General features: G+C 38.8%; 1 protein-coding gene across 5 annotated transcripts; it reads left to right on the top strand.

Annotated features, from left to right (window-relative positions):
* The first annotated feature begins 183 nt into the window (after positions 1–183).
* On the top strand, positions 184–13,045 carry FAM76B (family with sequence similarity 76 member B). 5 transcript variants are annotated; one of them, XM_039563564.1, is made up of 10 exons: positions 184–334; positions 444–508; positions 1,009–1,063; positions 2,589–2,744; positions 3,668–3,864; positions 5,892–5,939; positions 6,140–6,220; positions 6,904–7,036; positions 9,718–9,819; positions 10,472–13,045. In XM_039563564.1, the coding sequence occupies exons 1-10, from the start codon at positions 230–232 to the stop codon at positions 10,559–10,561; spliced, it is 1,032 nt and encodes a 343-aa protein (XP_039419498.1). In that variant the 5' UTR covers positions 184–229; the 3' UTR covers positions 10,562–13,045. The 5 variants fall into 5 exon arrangements, with proteins under 5 accessions (XP_039419498.1, XP_039419493.1, XP_039419504.1 ...); XM_039563559.1 differs by having other exon boundaries at positions 6,901–7,036; XM_039563570.1 differs by lacking the exon at positions 5,892–5,939 and having other exon boundaries at positions 6,901–7,036.
* Positions 13,046–19,300: the final 6,255 nt, after the last annotated feature.

The raw sequence follows: 19,300 nt of genomic DNA, 5'->3' as shown, positions 1-19,300 counted from the left end.
GGGCGGGGGGCGCGCGCGGGGTGACGCCGCCGCCGCCGCCGACACAAGGGGGACGCGGGCGGGCGGCGCGCGGGGCCCAGGGCGGCACCGGCGGGAGCGGCACCGGGACGGGGACGGCGGCGGCGGCGGCGGCTCCTCCTCCTCGGCGGCCCCGGCGGCCGCTCCGTCCCTCGCCCCGGCGGCACCTCCCCATTCCCCTCCCTCGGCCCGCCCGTGTCCGCCCCGCCGGATGGCGGCGGCGGGCGCGGCGGCCGCCCCGGCGCTTTATGCCTGCACCAAGTGCAACCAGCGGTACCCGTTCGAGGAGCTCTCGCAGGGCCAGCAGCTGTGCAAGGTGCGGCGGCGGCGGGGCGGCCCTGGCCGGGGCTGTTGGCGGGGCGGCGGGCGAGGGCGGAGCGCGGGCCGGGGCTCGGCCGGGCAGTAACGCGGCGCTTCCCCCGCAGGAGTGCCGCATCGCCCACCCCATCGTGAAGTGCACCTACTGCCGCTCCGAGTTCCAGCAGGAGAGGTACGGCGTGCGTCTGCTCGGGGGCTAGAGCGCTTGCAGGAGCTGGGCCTGGCTGGTCCGGAGAAGAGCGGAGTGAGAGAGGATCTCATCAGTCTGTATAAGTGTCTCCAGGGCGGGTGCCAGGAGGATGGTGCCAGGCTCTTTTCGGTGGTGCCCAGCGACAGGACGAGGAGCAATGACCATAAACTAAAACACGAGAAGTTTCACCTCCACATGAGGAAGAACTTCTTCACACTGAGGGTGGCAGAGCACTGGATCAGGCTGCCCAGCCAGGTGGTGGGGTCTCTGTCTCCGGAGACATTCAGAGTCCACCTGGACACGTTCCTGTGTCACCTGCTCAAGGTGACTCTGCCTTGGCAGGGGGGTTGGACTGGATGATCTCCAAAGGTCCCTTCCAATCCAACTCTTCTGTGATTCTGTTTGCCAGTAATTGCATGGGGAAGAATGTCAAAGTGCGTGTTTATCACCTAATTCAATGTTGTGCCATTTTATCTCTTTAGCAAAACCAACACAATATGCAAGAAATGCGCCCAAAACGTGAAGCAGTTCGGGACGGTGAGTAGTTACTTGGTTCTTAATGCTGAAGTTGAGCTCATTTGTTCTTCAAACTGAATACAAAGTTCTCTTGCAACTAATCTTCTTACTTTCTTTTGAGGGGGAAAAAAAAAAAAACAAAAAACAAACCCACCCTAGAGATTGCCATTCAGAAAGTTGATGGAAAAGACTGACATCTCTTGGTTTCCTCTGTGGGTTACCATTTCTTTTCCCAAATTGAAATCCATTTGTGTTATATATAGCTTAACAGTTAATAATAATTTCAATATAACTATTTGTAACAAAGCAATGTTATTTCACATCACACACGTTAAGCCATTCCCTGCATATTCTCATAAGCACACACTTCATGGCAGGAAGACCATTAGCCCTTCCTCTTTTTAGTGAGTGGTAAATGTGAAAATCTAGTAATACCACATACTTTATATTATGTAAGTCTTTAGAAATGCATGTTAATCATGTTAAGCTAATAAGTAAAAAAGATTTTGAGTATTATCTGCGTTCATGTTACTCTGCATTTTTTCCTGTTGAATTTCAGCTTCAGTTCTGTTCGAAAAATGAATTTTTCTATTATATGAATGCACACATTGTATCTGAGTTGCCCTGCAGATACGAGTTTTTAGGAGGTATCAAGATAATCTTGTTGTGGAACAAAAAGGCATGACTTCCTTATACTTGACATAAACCATATTAGTTGAAATTCAACTCCTTTGAGAAGTGTAATAGCTGTTGCTATGTAGTCAGGCACTTTCTGAGTGTATATGTAAACTGAACAAAGAAATGCTTTCAAAAGCTTAAAATGCAGCAAAATGAATTGCAGGACAAATCCAGCAACAATTTTACCAGGAGTTCATCAAAAAAACAGAACTGCACTGAATATAATCAGCCACTTCTAACCTATGAAAACTGCCAGCAGTTTTATTTTTCAGCACTGTATTAGTCTAGTTGAGCGTATGATATGAAAGTTGATAACCTGACCTGATAGTATCAGAGCTTGGTTTTTGTTTGGTGGTGGGGCTTTTTTTGTTTGTTTTGTTTTTTAAGTTTCCTGCAGAATTGCAGGGATTAGGATACTAATCTTAGAACTGTAGGGTTATTGAATCCCTGAGCTGTGCAAAGGAGAGGGATGCCATCAGAAACTTCCTGTCTAAAAAAAAACGCTTGGTTACTCTTCTTTTAAAGTTTTGTAAGTAATTTCTTAAGTAGCGTAGTAAAACTGAGAGAAAATGTCATAACATTTAAAAAAATAAAAAGCAGTAGGTGTAGAGGTTAGTTGCTAGATGGTTGTGTGTGTTTCTTTTATTATGCCTGGGTTTTCATGGAAAGTCCAGGCTGGTTTTAAGCACTGAAGAAGCATCATTTTAGAGGAAAAGTTTAGTACTGGAGATAAAAATGGTAGGAAAAGGGTTCTTAAGATAGGTTGTATGAAGCCCTACTAGTTTTGAAGCATCATTATGTGGGTTGAAATACCTGTGTTCATTACAGTAAATGCAAATGTATTCAGTTCAACTTTTTTATTTTTCAGCCCAAGCCTTGTCAGTATTGTAACATTATTGCAGCATTTATTGGTACAAAATGCCAGCGTTGCACCAACTCGGAGAAGAAGTATGGCCCGCCTCAGACCTGTGAGCAGTGCAAACAGCAATGTGCTTTTGATCGAAAAGAGGAGGGAAGAAGGAAGGTAGGCTTTGTTCCACATCTCTCATGGCTTAGGCTGACAATAGACAGTGTTCTTCCTTCAGAAGAGAAAGATTAACAGAAATGTATCTTAAGTTCTCAAATACCAGATTAAAGTTGCTGATCTGTGCTTTACAATATTTGAATTAAATTTCGTAATTTGCAATTCTTATGTCAGCTACTGAGCTAACTTTTAATTAAATCACACTTTCCAAAAATAGGCATAAGTGTTAGCAGACAGTTGTAGCTGTGGAACAGAAGTTAAGCAGCTCAACAGTTCCTCGTGTTCTGATATTTATTTTACTTTTGTTTTCCCATCCATTGGTTCTCATGTATGTTCATAACTTGAATCTGTCACTTTACCTCTTCTTATTTGCCTGCCTTGCCTTTAAGTAGAGCACCAGAGAGGTAGACTGCTCCGAGCAGCCCTTTGTGTTCTGTTTCGTTAAATAGCTTTGCTGAGTGCCACTTTCTCATTCCAGAAGGTGCTGAGAAAATGACCTCAAAAGCCTCTTGACTGAACCCAAGAATAATGCTGTTTTTACAGAAGAATTTACTTGGTACAAGTAACACATTGGCTGGACATCTTGATTCTGCCTGCAGTATGATAGGTTGAGAGAGGGCACGTGGTGTTTAAACTAAAAAAGACTCGTCCTTTTAAAAAGTTATTGTTACTTCTGCGATGTAGAGCAGGTCCAACAATTGCTAGGCTCTTTCTAGCACAAGTTTAAATGACAAGTGGAATAAGATTCAGGTTACTAAAAGAAACTTGCATGCACTGGAGCTACAGTAGTGATGTTTCATACAAAAGATGTCTTTTTTTCCCAAAGATAATGGATGAAGTGAAACAAAATTTCCTTGCAAATATCAACTACATCTTCTAGTGCAAGTGTACTTGGAAATAAAATGTGAATTATTTCCGAAAAGGTTGATGGAAAGTTGTTGTGTTGGCTCTGCACGCTGTCGTACAAGAGAGTGCTACAGAAGACAAAAGAACAGAGGAAGAGCCTGGGATCTTCACATTCTAACTCTTCATCCTCATCTCTTACTGAGAAAGACCAGCATCATTCAAAACACCACCACCATCACCACCATCATCATCGTCACAGCAGCAGCCATCATAAGTAAGTATTTCAAAAATTGAAATATGTGTTGGTAGCTCTTCATCTTCTGTGTTCTGTTTATATGGAGATAAGTAAGGAAAGCTATTTAAAACATGGTGTCAAAAGCAGTAGTATATCATTGTTCTTCATGGTCTGTCAAAATCCTTGGATTCTTGGAGTTTGAATGAAGGTGGTTCATTAAAAAAAAGGAAATTCTTGGTGATTGTCAGAGTAGTTGATGTTAAAATTGGTAGCAAGTCTACGAAAAGGGCTTATGGAATGGCTACAGAAACAAGTTACTTGAGGGTAAACTTGTATTTGGGTTTCTAGGCAGTAACTGCTTTGTGGTACCTGCTATTTTACATGCATTTGCCGTGGGTTAAAAGGTGTGTATTAGCAGTGAGAATCCTCACCCTGACTTACTTCACCCTGATTCATGTACAAATACTGAAAATTAAGAGGAGAAGCAGAAGCAGCAGTATGAGATTACCTTCAGTCTAGGACCAGTTCATACCTCTTTGCTAGCTTTTGTAATCAAGTCTTGCTGGAACAGGCAGTTTGTGAGTGGCTGTGATAGAGACATAGGGACATAAGGCTGTCAGTTCAGTTACTGTCACTCTGATAGCATTTCACATAGTTTTGTCCCATCTTCTGCAACTTTTCTCAACACATCATCTCTGGCCATGGCATAAACAGCGTACCAACCTTAATGTACATACCCAATTTAATTAGTCATAAACCCCAGAATTCATTTGGGATTTTGTGCTGCTGTAATAGTAGTCATGATTCTTATTTTCATTGATAGATTTGTGGCAGCATAACTTCAGAACTACTTGGTTTTTGTGTAAATACTAAATAGTATTTATATAATAAATATTTATAAAATATATAAAATAAATATTTCTATAATAAATAGCAAATACTATGTCTGCAATGGTAATGACCCTGATGCCAGACACACAGACACTTTCCTTCTAAACTTCACATTTCTAGTGCTTGTAATTTTTCAGCTTGTCTGAAACTTGCCTAAGTGTGACTGAAAGATACAAGCAAATTAAGATGAAATGGTATTGGCAATGCATAAAAGAGAAAGGCCCATACTTTCACTTTTAAAGAGAGAAAAATAAGATTTGGGGTTTTAGGAATTCGAATAAGAAAATTATTCTTGTCATGCATAGAGTTATTGTACTGTTCCTGTTCTTTCAAATCTCTGCTGAAAATGGAGTTAGAGAAAGTTAAATGTAATTTAATGCATTTGGCACAGGTACAGTAAGGATTAAATTTAAAAAAGTTAGCTCTTTACTACAGAATAGAGCTTCTGATATATTCAAGAGTTACAACAGTAAGCATATCTATACAGATCACAATGTTCCTGGTTTCCCACCTTTTTCTTCTGTAGGCTGCCATGGGTCCATTGCTTCTGGTCCAATTAATATGACTCTTTTTCCCTGTCCATTTCAGTTACTGTTAAGATCAGACAATAGAGACAGTGAGGTATAAATACAGATTCTTTTAACTATTTCACTCAGTGCAATCTTTTATATTCTACCCTTCCTATATCAGTATCCTTTATTAGTTGCTTTTGCAATGATTGAAAACAAATGGTTACACCTGAGAAGCAGTTATTTTCAGGGATCCAAAACTTCACCTTACTCATATGGCACCAAATGAACACCGCTTCAGGCCGTGTTCATATGGCAGTATGGGAATCCCAGGAGAGATGCTTTAGACCAGCTTGCTGAGTGCAGGTTTAACAAGACAAAGTTCACAAAAATTGGGAGGTATCAGCAAAAAGGTTTAGCCATCAGTCTTGAACTCTATCCCTTGTGACTTGCAACAGCATAGCTGCTTATGATTTATGATGATTTATAGCATCCTGACATAGCAAAGCATGATCAGGAACTTGTCCAACTGAAAATTCATAAATACTCACTGTATTAGGAAAAAAAAAGGGTGGGAGGATTTTTCTCAAGTACAGATACCATTCACATAAATTTACAAATAATGGCATATTTGGTCAGTTACCAAGTACATTTCACATATTTCAGAATCAGCAATCTGAGTCCAGAACAAGATCAGGGACTATGGAAACAGAGGTAAATATTATATTATTTATTAATTTTCTTTTAATTTATCTTGCAGTTTTCATTTAAAGAATTTCTTTTTTCTTACATTTCGGCTAGTCTCTAGCATTCCACCTAGGAGCATGAGTTAGTTTTTTTTTCCATGTACCAAATGGTGATATTAGAGAGTTACATAGTATGAGGCTTTAGGTTTACATTTTGTTTGATTTCAGCCATAAATCCTCTGCAGCTATTCAGAATGAAACTCCAAAGAAAAAACCCAAACTGGAATCCAAGCCATCAAATGGAGATAGGTAAAGTTATATTTTTGTAAAGCTGAGCCATTTCAACCAAACAGAGCACTGATCTGTGACAAGTTGCCTTTTTTTTTTGTTTGTTTGTCTGAGGAATGAGGGATGTGAAACTTGTGTCCTGTCAGATGGATTGTTGGGTGGTATCTGAGTGCTGTCAGTCAATTAAGTTACTTTATTAGCAGAAAACTAGCACTATTTTCCTGCTTTTAAGCTGTTTGGTGCAAAATTAAACAAAGCTTGTGTACAAGGTAACAGTTATCAACACAGTGGTGTTCCCTCACACTGGGAATTGTTTTGTCAGTTAGATGCAGGGTAGAACCTGCTGCTTTAAGCTAATCCAGTATCTAGAGAGTTCTTTAGAACCTTAGTGTGGGAGACTGAATCTTTATTCCGATTCTGGCCAATGGTCAGAATAAAAGTTAAAAGTGTCTGCTTCAGTCAAAAGGTATTTATCCCCCTCAAAGCTAATACTGAATTATATTTCTGCAGGTGTATGTAATGTGTGCCATTAGTAAGGTAATTTGCCAGTTGCATCCATTTCTGTCAGGTACATACTTTTTTTGCATTAGTCCTTAAGGATGTTTATGGAATTATTAATGATACAATTTGAAATTTTTTTTTTTTAAGTGTTTTGCTTTTTTCTTTTGATGTTGTAAATAACTACTGTTTTACATTTTTAGTAGCTCTATAAATCAGTCTGCAGACAGTGGAGGAACTGACAACTTTGTCCTCATAAGTCAGCTGAAAGAAGAAGTAATGTCACTTAAACGTCTTCTGCAGCAAAGAGATCAGACTATTTTAGAGAAAGATAAAAAGGTAAAAATTACAGCTGTTCAATAAGTACTTCATAATTTTGTTTCTGTTTTGTAGTCTCCTAAAAATGTCAAGACAATAAGATAAAACAAAAGTCAGATACAGTTGTTTTATATAGCAGCTAATCAGATATTACCATTTAAAGGAAAAGTTTTGGACTTTTGTATCATGAATGTATTTTGTCTCTAAGTCAAAGAGTAATTCATCTTACCTCACTTCAGCCATGAAGAAGTTAGCCTGTTACTCAGGCGGCATGCCACAGGTCATGGATAAAATGCCAGACAGTGGTTTGCATGTTTTATATGCTCTTAACTGAGTCATGACAAAGAGTAGTAACCATTCTGAGTTTAGCATAGTTTTTATTTCGTTTTAAACTAAAGCAACTCTAGCCATAATAAGTCAATGTCCAAATTTACATGGGTAGTGTATGAAAATGAAGTGGTTTGTTTTTATAGGATCAGTAGCACGTGTACTGTAGGTTGTCAAGTCTTTGTGGGTAGTCAGAGACTGCAAAAAAATCGTGGATTAAATGGCTGTCAACAAAAGTTAAGTGAAATTGTCAGGCCCAAGTGGCTGCAGCAAAACTCTTAGAGAAGATTCACCCTTCAAACAAACTAATGACTAACAAGAAAAGAGAAATAACTGCAAACACATACTTGCTTTGCATTACCTAGACTTTATTTCTCTGCCGTCTGAATAACTAGATGCTTTTAGGACACTATAACAGTGGCTCTAGAATGTCTGTTCAGGACTGAGTAGGTTATGGAATTGTATTCCAAACAGATTTATTATATTTTCAAGTAAAATTTTGATTGTGAATGCATGGTAGCCTACCAAACATTGATGGTTAAGAAAGACTCAATCATACTGACAGGAAAATGCTTCCACTTTTGAACCATAGTTCTGTATCTTCATTTCTGCACATAGGTGTGTTTTGTAAAGGATATTGAACCTATTTTCATTTATGTCACTGGTAAAATATACCTAGTGTTGGAAGTACTTGCTATTTCAAGCCTTTAAGTGTTCAGTGTGAAAGAGCTGAACAGTCTGTCATGGATTCTCTTTATGTATTTTCTCCAAAGCACAGACATTAGGCCCTGATCTCCCTTATAAAGTCAGGAGAAGATCGTGAGTCAGTAGAAAATTCACTTAGCTCTTTTTATTTTTAATCTACTGAGCAAGGCTAACAAAAGTGGTAGGTAAGGAAATGTCGCCTACTTCTGAATAACCACTGCAGTGACTTGTTTTGTGCTGTTTCTATAGGGAGAGTATCTAATGATTTTAATATCCCCACTGCTAAAACTATTTATTTGACTTCAGAGTTCTTTGATGTTAGTCTCCTTCAGGCATGAAGTCCACACTTTCAGAATGTCAGTTTTTCAGCTGCTGCAGGGAGGAGAAAAGCTGAACACATTATACAATGTTTGCATAGCTGGAAAAATTGCAACAAATGAACATACTGCAGATTTTTTTTTTTTACTGTGAGATAGTAAATCTGAAGACATGTACTGGGTGAAAAGCCTGAGCCATACCTGTGGGAGATTCCTGTTAAGGTCGTGTCTCTAGATGTATGAAGGGACAACATTTGAACAGCTTTGAATGCTCCAAAAGTAAAACTTCTGACCTCTATAACATGGCAACAAAAACAGCTCAGTACACCAGCTTTGCAGATAATATTCATTCATCACTTTCTGTTATGTGTCAGGGTATCAGCCGTGTCATTATCAGTGTGTATTGTTTGCGGTACTAGCCTTGTTTGTCTTTCTGCACTGAACGGTAGTGAGAAACCACAACATTACCATGAGGCCCTGAGACTTCATTATTAGGAGAGGACCACTGTTTGCTGAATGTTCACAGGCTGTGTGTTTGCTCATCTAGTTGCATACTTCCCTGTGGTGCAACACTAGCACTAGCTTTTTTTATGTTTAGTGTGAGGTGTGTGGGTTTGTACTGGATGCGCTGCAGTCTCCAACAGCCGTAAGTGCATGCTTTGAGCAATGGTGTGTGTTCAGTGAGTTATGTGCCATTGTATCAGCATACCTGCACTTGACCATCTGTTTGACTGTTCTTCTGAGCAATACCTGTTTCACTACATGTGATTTGACACATAGTAAAGTTGGCAATAGCAGTCTTGGTAGTCACTTTAGGAGGGTCTGCTCTGGTTTGTTGTGGTAGGCATCTTTGCTAGCAAAGAGGCTTCATTTCCTAATACAGGAATATGTACATTGTATATTTATCCTTTTGCTTAGGACAAAATGTAGCATAAAAGGACACAAAACAATCTTTTTTGTTGTCTTTGTAGGGAAGATTTTTCGTGTTACCACACCATATAACTGAGAGGTGTTACTGAAGATTGTGATAAGCATCTCACAACTGAAAGAACAGCAAGGATTATAAATCACCAGTCTTGTATTTGATTTTTTTTTTTTTGTTGATGTTTAGCCTTTTTTATGCAAAATTCTGAGCAAACAGTATGGTTATATGATGACGTTGGCTTTCTGCATATAAAATAGGTGTACAGACTTTTCAAACTGTTTCTCAAGTGCTGAGCTGTCAATAGAGCAATAATAAATAAATAGTGTTTCCTGAGATTCCTGAGGTTTCCCTAAAGATTTCACGTATTGACTAGAAGACGTGTCCTGTTGCAGTTTTCAAGGAGTCTTCATAGGATCTGTGTTTTGCAGTTGACAGAATTGAAGGCAGACTTCCAGTACCAAGAGTCTAACTTGAGGACAAAGATGAACAGTATGGAGAAAGCTCACAAGGAAACTGTGGAACAGTTGCAGGTGCGTAATTGCCTATCAATACTTGGGAAATACTTCAGATGGAATCATACATTCAGGCTGTTCACTCAGCTTGTTCGCTCAGTGTTGTTGACTCCAATACAGTAGTACCAAGTTCATGAGTGGTCATTGCCATGTTTAACTTTGCATGCATTGTACAGCAGTTCCGCAGTCAACAGTCAGTCTCCATGAGTTAAACTCACTCTTTTAACTTTAAAAGGTAAAGCCTTACCTCACATGCTTTCTCCAAGTTTATTTTTTGTGTCTGTTCTCTGACAATTTATCAGTTGTCATTGGGCTATGGATTTGATGTAAGGACTCAGCATTAACACATTGACAGCTAGATGTCTCTTGTTAAAGCATGCTTTATCAGGAAGAAAACCTGAGTTAGTTGCCTTATAAATCACAGACTGAACAGACACTAGTATATCCACTAGCAATAGTGGATATACTAAATTTTGCAATATGGGGAATGTGGTTACTTTCTCTGTTGAAGACAGAATATACATGTCAAAAAGCATATACAAGTCTTTGAAAAGTGATCATTACCTTCTCTGAATGTTCTTAGCATGTACATTTTGAGAGTTTGTTCATAAATGCAAAGTGCATGACACTACTATTTCAGTAACTCATACTTTTTTAATCTGTATTGCAGGCCAAAAACAGAGAACTGCTCAAACAGGTCGCAGCATTGTCAAAGGGTAAAAAGTTTGATAAAAGTGGGAGTATCCTCACATCTCCTTGAGGAACTGATTATTTGTGGGGTTTGCTACTCAACGTACATTTGAGTAATTCTGTGAAGCCCTTAAAATCCTGTGTAGTGGAAAAAATATTTTTGCACACCAGATTAGTTGGCATGTTTCCTACATGTTTTTATAATTAATATGCAGCTTTTTTTAGTTACTGTTCAGATGAAATACTTCAACTGGCTTGAAGAATGTTTTTATTTTTTTGATATTGGAAACCTTTTGCCAGCAATAGTATTAAACAATTGCATAGAGAACATTAGCAGTGTTCTCTCTGAAAGGACAACATGCAATAACAAACTAGGTGTACTTTTTACAAAGTAGCAACTGAGTCTTTTAAACTACACTGATGTCAGCCAAAAGTTTATGAATCTGCAGTGACACTGAACACTGTTTTCTGGCAACTGTTCCTTTACTTTGTATGAAAATATAAATTTGGAATGGAAATCATGGTGCTCTCAAGTGGAACTAAAAAGAGGCATATATGTATGTGTAAATACGACTGTAACGGTTATATTCTTAGTTATAACAAGTAATTAGTGTTTTACATTCTTGTGATAGGGACTGACTGAAAGATTATCTATTGTACAGTAACAGAGGCAGTGTGGTTTTTGTAAGATTTACTGTAGACTTTTCTTGCAAGTGCCTTTCTCCAACTGTTTATTTATAGGAATGTTGGTATTTTGTACATAAGGTTTTTATGTTTTAAAATCATGTTTAATAAATGTTTTATGTAAATATAAATGTGTGTACAGAGGAATCTGAATCAAAGATCAAAGTGGCTAGTGCAGTGCTCGAGGCAGCATTAAGAGCTAGCTAGCTGATTGATGGACAGTGAATATTGGCTTTAGATAACCTTTGTAGCTTGTGTCTGTGAGGCGTAGGATTTTGTTAGTGCTGCTCATGCCAAACACTTCCTGAACAAAAAGCAAAATGTTTTTTTGCCACACTGGAGTTTTGTGGTTTGTTTATACATTTTTCCCATTTGGCACAGCACTAATTTTAATTCCATAGCAGACATTGTACTCCCAATGTTACAGCCTTAGCTAGTGGTACACACTCAAAGTTTTAAATGCGTTTATTCCCTATTGTCTGATTTGATGTACTTGGTTGTAATTTATGGTGATTCCTCTTAATGAATTGCAAGATGCACATCCCCCACTGAAGATACACAATGAGAAAAGAGTAGCCAAAACTAATGGTCTTGAAATTAATTAAGGAAATGGATGTGGTGTCAAAGGGTGGATTTTAATGTTTTGGGTGGATTTTCATTCTAAATTACATCAGTTTAAGTTTAGCTCTGCTCCTAGTGGACATGAGTCATATTCAGAAATTTCGATTAAACAATCATTTAGTATGCCCCAAGGTATCTATTCAGGAAGGTAAGTTATGAATCAGCATAAAGGGAAGTAGACTTACACGGGTAAAGGTTTAAGTCAGCTCTGGATACTGACTGATAACAGGGTAGTTGTTGATATTTCGGCAAGCTTAATTGTGTAGAAACAACTACAGATTTTTAATTAAAGAACAAAAGTCTATAGACCCTTGGCTGTTCACCCAGGTACTGAACTATGAACACCTTCTCAATAGTTCAGATGAGATACAGCAGTGACAGACTACTGAAAAATATTAAAAACTTAAGCTATCTTGTTTCATATAGTATATGTGTATTTTTATACCCTAAAATCAACTTTGTATGTTTATAAAAGGTCCTCTTTAAACATACTAAACTAGGGTAGAGAATGCTGCTATCTTTGGGGTTGTTGTTAATTTTTTTAGTATACAAATTTACGACTTTCATTAATTCAGAATTAGTATATGGGTAAATTTTTTTCCAGTTTGATGGTGACCCATATTCAATGAAATGGGTTTTAAAATACAGAAATGCATAGCAAAATGAAATGTTTGAATTAAGATTACTTAATGATATCAGTTCAAGCTGCAGTCAGGACATTTTAAAGAAACAAGCAGAAGTTCTGTATTAGAAGTAACTAATTATAAATCCCAGTCAGAAGAATTTTTAGGGGCTTCATGATCTTTAGTTCTAATTAAATACCTGTGGGTTTTCTTACACAATCGCATTTTTAACATTAATTTTTTAAAGTTGTTAACTAGCCAACTGAATCCCAGTCCTGAGAATCATGTCCTGGAGCTGTAGATTATTGACATAATAAACTGATGTTCTTTAAACGTGGATCTGCGAGGAGATTGTTGTACTGTATTGTGCTTTTTAGCCTGTTTCCAGATGTTGATTAGCATTGACCAGTGATGGTCGTTTTGGCTCAAGTTATTTATGTATTTTAAGCCTGTGAATATTGCGGCCCCCTTTTAAATAGTTTGTCCAACTCCGCGTTCTGCAGTGAAGCTGTTCAGCTGTCCACATGTATAGATTATTGAAATACTGTACTGGCACACATCTGACCGTTGACATTTTGTACCTTTTCTAAATCCAATGTTTCACAATAAAATCTTGTCAAAACATTCATCTGTCCTTTTAAAATTATTCAAAAACCCGTATTTTGTGTTAATCTCTCATGCTACGTCACTCGCTAAAAGTCTGTGGCCAAAAAAGGGGCAGAATTTAGTATTTCAGTTTCTGTTAAGATAAGACACCTTGGGCTGTCCTCTGATTGTAACAAACTAGAGCTACAGATTACTTTGTCTCATGAAAATATTTTTGTTTTCTACAACAGAATTATAATAGATAGAAATATGTTCCTATAGAGAAGAAAAAAACCTGAAGGTTTAACTGAAATCTAGTGACATTTAATAAAGCCTTCAACTGCGTTTTTATATTCTGATTAACATCAGCACTTGTGTTTAAAAGTACCTGAATTTCAGTCTGACTCTGTTAACTGTAAGGTTTCCCTTCCTTTACATACGTTGTGTACAGGTTGGGTGATTCTGAGATGGATAATTTCTTTGTCTGTTCCATTTCTTGTGTCAGGAGGAATTAGGTGCCCACACCAGCAGCCTGCTGGCTGTCAGTCACAATGGCTCCTAGTGTTTAGAGCACTGATGCTGCAAATTGTAAATCTTATTTTATATTTCTCTCAGCAATCAATCTTCACCTTTCCACAATCCAGAAGAATACTTCTCATTCAAGAATTAAAGTTCAAAATGAAAAAAACAAAACAAAACAAAACAAACCCTTAAAGAAAACGTCCAACAAGAGAGTAAGATTCTGTATCTATCTGGTCAAGGCAATTACTGAGAAGAGGAGAATCTTTGAGTTTCAGAGCATCTCAAAACTGTTGATACTTTGTATTAGGTATAGTAACAATATGCTATTCTAATACTGGATTGTTCTTAGTCTCATTTTAATGCAAACTTGCTACAGCAACTTTGAAGCCATTTATTTTTAAAGCTGAGAGCAAGTCAAAACTAGGTGTGGTATACTTACTTTAGGTGTGGCTTCCATGTGACACATGCAAAGTGTGTGTAACTGGCTAAGTAACCAATTGACTCCTGAAAAGAGATTTGCATCATTTGAAGTAGATTTCCTTAAAGAAGATTTAAATTGGTATAATCTATGTATAGGCATTCAGGCAGTTCTTAATGGTCTTCAGTGCCTTCAAAAGCTCAGAATCCACACTGATTTTTATGAAAACACTGATGTTTATGATTGCAAACTATAATCTTCAGCTTTTTGAAATGGAGTAAAAGCTTTTCATGTCATTTTTATTCATTCGAGCGATTATTGGTACTGCCATAGAAGATACATTTTCTCATGTATTATGTGCAATTGCTTTAGCTTTCCTCATGGAAGAGGTACTGATATATGAAATTACCTCTGTTGAATCCCACAGAAGAAGAAGGGGGGTATCAGACAAGGGGATTATTGAGGTGAAAGGAGATGTTTGTGGTGCTCCTGGAGAAAGGGGAGTGTAATGGAGGTGTCAGGGCTAATGGGGAAGAGAGACCTCTGAGATACCGTGTTACTTGTTTATGCAATGTACTGAATCACACAGCTGGGTTTTTTCAAGAGGTACATATTTTCTATATCTGTAAAATGAGGCATTGCTTAAGGGAGATTTTTGGTGTTTGTTTTTAGCAATACTAGAGTCCAGATTTTAGAAATGAACAAAAGAAACATCTTGATTAAATCTAAATACAAAGATGTACAATTTAACATTCATCTTACATGATGAAGTTAGTCGTAACTGTGTAAGTAAAAAAAACAGGTAAAAGTGCAGCAGACCACTGCCTACCATAGCCCCAGCTGCATAATGGTGCAAGTTTCACTGTATGACTCCAAGTGACAATCTCTCTATTCTTATACATTAGACAGAAATGGTCCTTGAAGGTATGGCACTCAGCAGCACATGAATCATTGACATTTTCCCTTGCTTTAACCGCACCACCTTTGCAGACGGAAGGTCAGTATTGGAGATGTAAACAGAAGACTACTTTTATAGGGTCTTCTTTTGACTGCAGAAGGCGTGGGGACAAACAAAAATATATTGGACTAACTAATAGGTGAGTGGTTAGACCCAGGTGATCTTATTATGGGTTGGGTCAGAGGAATGTGGTGTATTCCTCCTATGGTGTCTGTGGGTATTAGAATTTGCAAATTGATTTTTCCCAAATTGATTTTTACCTCCTGTTATAACACCTCTCCCACTTTAGTACCTTAGAGCAATTTGTTTTCAACTGAGTGCTGAAAACCTTGAGATGTTTTCCCTTATTTGAATCAAAGATGAATGTGTTTTGCTTTATTTCAATAAAAGGTGTACAATTTGTCCTTCATCAGGTGCATCAACTCCTGTCTTCACTTTTATTTATAGAGGTTCCTTGGGAAACTTTTTACAACCTTCCAGAAAGGGGAAGAGCTGTAAAGCTGTATTTGCTGGAATAACTTAAATCACTGCTGAAAGGGAAACAAATTAATCAAGCTGACTCCACTGGAGCAGTCTAGTAGTGCTCATACAACCTGTTGCAGTGCTATAGTTGCAGAGCGTGTTACAAAATGCAACCAGGAACAGTAATTTCAATCATTCCTTCAAGATCTACAAGGATTTGCTTGCTGGTCACTTGACCTGACTCAGGGTGCAGCATTCAATAAAGCAGCTGTAGGGAAAAAACCTTTATCATACAATTGTGGAGTGGTTTGAGTTGTAAAAGACCTTTAAGATCATGGAGTCCAACCATTAACCCAGCCAAGTCCCTCTCTAATCCATGTCCCTGAGTACAAAATCTATGCATTTTCTGAACACTTTCAGGGATGGTGATTCCACCACTTCCCTGGGTAGCGTGTTTTAATGCCTGATAGCCCTTTCCATCAGGAAATGATGCCTAATAACTGATAGAAACCTCCTCTGGTGCAATTTTAGGCTATTTCCTCTTGTCCTATCACTTGTTATCTGGGAGAAGAGACTGGCTCTCACCTCACTATAACCTCCTTTCAGGTGGTTGTAGAGAGCAATAAAGACACCCCTAATCCTTCTTTTCTCCAGGCTAAACACCCCCAGCTCCCTCAGGCACTCCTCATCACACTTGTGCTCCAGCCCCTTCCCCAGTTCCATTGCCCTTCTCTGGACACGCTCCAGCCCCTCAATGTCTTTCTTGCAGTGAGGGGCCCAGAACTGAACACAGGATTGGAGGTGTGGCCTCAGCAGTGCTGAGTACAGGGGGACAGTCACTGCCCTGGTCCTGCTGGCCACACTATTGCTGATCCAGGCCAGGTGCCATTGGCCTTCTTGGCCCCCTGGGCACATGCTGGCTCACATTCAGCTGCTGTTGACCAGCACGCCCCAGGGTCTTTTTGGCTGTGACCCAAGTGCAGGACCCGGCACTTGGCCTTGTTGAACCTTGTACAATCGGCCTTAGCCCATCAATCCAGCCTGTTCAGATTCCTCTGTGGATCCTTCCTACCCTCCTGCAGATGAACAATCACACTCAACTTGTCACCTGCGAGCTGACTGAGGGCACTCAATCCCTTTCCCCAGGTCATTGATAAAGACATTAAACAGGAGTGGCCCCAATACTGAGCCCTTGGGAACCCCACTTGTGACCAGCTGCCAGCTGGATGTAACTGCATTTGTCACCACTCTCTGAATTTGGCCATCCAGCCAATTTTTTTATACAGTGAACGCTGCACCTGTCCATGAGCAACCAGCTTGTCCAGGAGAATGCTGTGGGAAATGGTGTCAAAGGCTTTGCTGAAGTCCGGACTGACAATATCCACAGCCTTTCCCTTATCTACTAAGCGGTTCAGCATAGAAGGAGATCAGGTTGGTCAAGCAGGACCTGCCTTTCCTAAACCCATGCTGGCTGGGCCTGATCCTCTGGTTGTCCTGCATGTGTCTCATGTACACAGGATGATCTGCTCCATGACCTTCCCAATCACTGAGGTAAATGTAATGATTGCGTGCGCAAGACAGCCTCCAACTACCTTATAACATCTGCAAAAGTGGAGCGAGCACTTGATACTTCCTCTTACTGGAAAGGCATGATGCTATTTTGCATAAAAAAGCAAATTGCCTTGCAAGATTAATTTGAAACCTAATTTCTTCATTCTCATTGAAGATACTTCAGTCTTTCTGCAGTGATAAATCTGTTCCAGTTTTTAGGGTGTGATTAGTACAGTGGATTTTTTCTCTTCTTTTGCTCTAGTGGTAGTGATATGTAAAGATTTTTTTAAAGCAAGCACACTTTTGGATGATGTTTACCAAAACTGATGGAATGCACCCCTTCCCTTACTTCCTGATGCTAAATATAGTAAGAAAAAATAGAGCTAAACAGGATGGCTGCCTACCTAAGATTAGCCACTAGATGCTGCTTAAACCCCACAGTGTATGGTTCTGCTGTCTGTGCAGCAGCCAGCACCCACAGTGGATAGCTAGCTGTTCCTGTTCAAATACAACACTGAGGCTACAATGAGAATATCCTAAATGCTGAAATACAGTACTTTGGAATGCTTTTTCTATGTGAGGATGACTGTGCAGTGGAACAGGTTGCCCAGCTGATGGTAAAGTCTCCATCCATGGTGATACTCAAAAGCTACCCAGTCATGGTCTTGGGTGACTGGCTCCAGGTGGCCCTGATTGAGCAACAAGGTTGGACCAGATGATCTCCAGAGGATACTCCCAATCTCAATTGTCCTGTAACTCTGAAGCCTAAACAGGGCAATATTTTTTTTTCCTTCATCTATTAAAATACAATATTTTTTAACGAAAAAAATAGGTAAGCAATGTTTTGATGCATTCAGTTTTTCCCTCATGGTGTTCAGTTCATTTGAATAGAACAGAAAAAACCCCCAATATTTTTTGTAATAGGCATTCACCTGCTAGGCAGAGTGCTGCACTAGGAAAACAGATCAAATTATATGTATGATTGTTACATAACCATCAAGATAATTTGCTGAGCTTGTAAAAGAAGTGGCTTTGCATGAAGAAGCATTTCTAAAAGCTATTTTTGGTAGCAAATTTCAAGTAAACAGAGCAAGGAGAGGTAACTTCCCATCTATTTCTTTCCTGTTCATCTGTTGCCAACATGATATAATTCTTATACTATGCAAAGTCAGAAACAAGTCTGTTCGAAAATAGTAAAGCTCCCAAGAGTACTTATCTTGCTCTCCAAATCTCTAAAGCCCTTTTGCATTGTTTTTTTAATGTTTAGGGGCAGAGTTCTAAATTAGTTTGGTATGAAGCATGTAGGACCTCAAGAATATGTGTAGTGCTCTTTTCCCCTTACCCACAGATGCCATCTTACCTTTTGTCAAGTGGCTATGGTTGAAGTACAGTTGTAGATCACGTTCAGTCTGCATCCCCTGCTGTCAGTAAAGCCCCAAGCACTGTACTTCTAAAACAACTTCTGTTTTTTCTTAAAACAGGGTTTGGATGTGTATCAAAATCCCAAGTCAAGAGTCAGAAAAGCAGTATTTTGGAACTGTTGGGGTTTATTATGCATTTTTGCATAACATTTGTATTATTATATACTTTTAGTTTATTAATTCAGTTTAAAAAGCAAGATCGCAGTACAGAGTAGCTCTTCACATCTTTCCTTGTGTCAGGAGAATAGTCCTCCAGTTGAATAAGGAATGTAACTGTCTTTTTGACTTGCTATCATGAGGACAGGTGCATTTATTTTCCTGAAAAGTATCCTTGCAACAACTCACAGAATATTGTTCCTGAGGCATACAGAAATCATAGCAAAAATCAGATAGCATCTTAATCCATTCATAACCCTGTCATAGTTAACATTTCAAGTTGAGTCAACTAGGTGATAGTGTGAGGAAAAAACCATAAGCAATTGAGATAATTTTAAAAAAGCAGTAAGTATGAATTTTATAGTGATTCAGAATGCACTCATAAACTTAATTCTGCTGTCAAGATTGCTATCAGGCTGATAAAGCATGTTTATCTTACAAAACCAAAAAATAAATATGTTTTAGAAAACAGAACAAAAACATGCTTTTCATTCTTCAACTGTAGTTAGGAACACAGATACTGATATATTATTTACCAAAATAGTATCAGGGCTTATAAAAACAGTAATTTATGTAGTCTAAAAATATCACTGCTTCTTCAGTAGAACATGAAAGAATTTTTTGGTAGTTGACAGAAAATAATTTCTTGACAGATGAGTTTTCTTTTTAACCCCATTGGAAGTTTCCTCTAGCCTAATTTCTGTTCCTTAAGTCTTGCTAGCATGGTAACCTTTAGTTCCATTTTCTGGCAAAAAATGTTCAATAAATCAATCAATTTTATCACAATTTCTGTGATGGTTTTCCTTCC

This window comes from Corvus cornix, chromosome 1, assembly GCF_000738735.6.
Source record: "Corvus cornix cornix isolate S_Up_H32 chromosome 1, ASM73873v5, whole genome shotgun sequence".
NCBI lineage: Eukaryota > Metazoa > Chordata > Aves > Passeriformes > Corvidae > Corvus > Corvus cornix.
The sequence above is the reverse complement of the archived record's forward strand: the minus strand, read 5'-3'. Positions and strand labels throughout refer to the sequence as shown.